General features: G+C 42.6%; 1 protein-coding gene across 1 annotated transcript in view; it reads right to left on the bottom strand.

Annotated features, from left to right (window-relative positions):
- The window catches only part of SORT1 (sortilin 1), a 79,757-nt gene extending 77,580 nt beyond the window's left edge, over positions 1-2,177 (bottom strand). The window contains exon 1 of the mRNA XM_011948132.1: positions 2,053-2,177. Coding sequence (XP_011803522.1) covers positions 2,053-2,085 — 33 coding nt within the window. The 5' untranslated portion in view covers positions 2,086-2,177. The remainder of the gene's footprint in view (positions 1-2,052) is intronic.
- Positions 2,178-2,803: the final 626 nt, after the last annotated feature.

The following is a 2,803-nucleotide window of genomic DNA, read 5'->3' as shown; positions in this document are numbered from 1 at the left end:
CTGAGATCAGGCCACTGCACTCCAGTCCGGTCGACAGAGCGAGACTCCGCCTCAAAAAAAAAAAAAAAAAAATTAGCCAGGCATGGTGGCAGGCACCTGTAATCCCAGTTACTTGGGGGGCTGAGGCAGAGAATTGCTTGAGCCCGGGAGGTGGAGGTTGCAGTGAGCTAAGATCACATCACTGCACTCCAGCCTGAGCAACAGAGCGAGACTCCAAAGACGGAAGGAAGGAAATGAAGGAAAGGAAGGCCAATTTGAATAGATGATCTCTCCCTAACCCTACCTCCCACTCTCCTCTTTTTTATCCTGAGTCCAGTGATACAAGTAGTACATTTTTTTTTCCTTTTAGATATGGGACCTCACTATGTTGCCCAGGCTTGCGTATAGTGGTTATTCACAGATGCAATCATAGTGCCCTATAGCTTTGAACTCCTGGGCTCAAGCTATCCTCCTGCCTCAGCCTTCCAAATAGCTGGAACTCTAGGTGTGCACCACCACCTACCCCTAATAATTTTTTTTTTTTTTTTGGAAGACAGTATCTCGTTCTATTGCCCAGGCTGGAATGCAGTGGCGCAATCATAGTTCACAACAGCCTCAAACTCCTGGGCTCAAGTGATCCCCTCACCTCAGACTCCTGTGTGGCTAGGGCTACCGGCATATGTTACCATACCAGGCTAATTAAAAGAAATTTTTTATACAGATGGAGTCTCACTATATTGCCCAGGCTGGTTTCAAACTCATGGGCTCAAGCGATCCTCTTGCCTCAGACTCCAAAAATCTTGGAATTATAGGTGTGAGCCACCCTGCTTAGCCAGAGCTAATATATCTTAGTCCAGATGTAGTTTTTGTGAGTACCTATAATAATTCTCTAGAAATACTAGAGATATGAAAAAAATTAAGCACATGTACAAATATTTAAGCATCTAACTGGTAATGTGTCAGAAGCTTTGTAGAGAAAATCATCACAAGAAATCCTCAACAAAAGAATATACACTAAATCCCATACCATCTCTTAATCTTCACAATGACCCTAAGAGGCAGTATTAGTACTCCTGTCTCATAGATGAAAAATCTAAGGTTCAGAAAGGTTAATTTGTTCATGGTCACCACTGAAGTTTGAATCCAGGTCTAATACCTGAGATCCTGTTCCCCCAAACCACTGCCTCAAACCATCATCAATCATATTAACAAAAGTTTGACATAATCACAAAGGCTTAAAAAAAGAAGAAAACCACTACATACGTCTTACACTTCTGCCAATCTTGACTCACTTTAATTCTTGCCACCCCCACTCAAGCCTGTCATCCAGCTCTGCCAAGTGATAAACCAAATGCGTTTATGCCTCATCCGTCTGCTTTAATATACATGCTCCTCAAGATTTGACTCAAGGGCTGTATCTATCAGGATCACCTGGCTGACAAGCAGGCCCTGTGGAGGCTGTGACACATCAACAGGTTTATTAAGGAATTATACGAATCATACTCACACAGTACTTCAAGGTTTCACAATATTTTAACATATATTTTCTCTTCAAAACTTCATGATAATCCTCCATTTTATGTGATGGGACGCGGAGGCTTAGAAAGGCTATTTCAGCTCTGCTGAAGGTACTATGACCTTGAGGAGAAGAGTAGAATTCACAACTATATTACTTATAACTGGGATCTCATAACTTTGCCTTATCCCTGAAGCAAATGCATTGATTTCAACACTCCTATGGAAACACTTTCAAATGCAGCACCATGTTGGGACATCTATGTTCTACTCCCAGCTCTTGGCCCATAAGCAAGTCAGCCAGCCACATAAGCAAAAGGGCTCTGACCAGCTAATTGGCCCAATGATCCATGATTCAAATCGTTAAGCACATTATCAGCAAGAGTTCAATCTTATCCTTGTTCACAAATATTGAGAAAAATCTATTCATAGGCATCACGGACTTACAGCTCTTGGCTTCCTCATGCCTTGGCTCACATTCTTCAACAAGGTCCAGAAGTTTAGGAGTGTTTTTTGGAAACGTTTAGCACTTCAAGTATAAAGGATGGTCTGCCCCGCCCTCCGTTCTGCTTCCCTCTGGAACCTTCGCATCCAAGACCAAAGCAATGGCCGGCCTCTGAAAGGGGAACTCTTCTTGGCTCCCCATTTCTACCTGTGGTTCCTCCAGCCCTAGCCTCATGTCTAGCACTATCTGTTAAATCTCTTTCATAAGTAAGTCCTTTTGCCAAACTCCCTACCCACACCCCTCGTCTTTCCATCCACCACAAAAGAGCTATTTTTTTTTTAACTTCCCTATATGTTTTCCTGGAAACCATAGTCATACTTCCCATCAACTACCTCACCCTAAAATAAAGTTTCTATTGACCATCCCTTGAACATGTCTTGGATTTTCCTACTTCCTTCGTGTCTTTACAGATCTCCCTAAAAATCACCTCCACTTTGATTCTCTCTTCAGCCAGAGGGCTTTCCCAACACACTGCACTGCAGTGGTCAAACCTTCTTCCAAACTCCCCCTGAGACATCTATGAACACCTAAATTCTTAAGATAGCCCCAGTGCTTTGCTTTGTTTATGCACAGGTCTGGACTCCACTCAGTACATGTCAGGCTGCTCAGTAAGTGTCTAAATGAATGACATCTATATAGTAGTACTCTACCTTTAACTAAACACGTTGGTAAAACTTCTCATTTGACCCTCCAAACAATCCAAAGAGCTGCTGCTCTAGTTTAAAAATCAACTGTAAAGATCACAGAAGTTAAGTGATTTTCCATAATCACACAGCTATGAAGCAGCACAGCCAGGACCCAAAT

Source organism: Colobus angolensis, unplaced genomic scaffold (genome assembly GCF_000951035.1).
Source record: "Colobus angolensis palliatus isolate OR3802 unplaced genomic scaffold, Cang.pa_1.0 Scaffold273, whole genome shotgun sequence".
In the NCBI taxonomy this organism is placed as follows: Eukaryota; Metazoa; Chordata; class Mammalia; order Primates; family Cercopithecidae; genus Colobus; species Colobus angolensis.
This window is presented reverse-complemented; position numbering and strand designations above follow the sequence as displayed.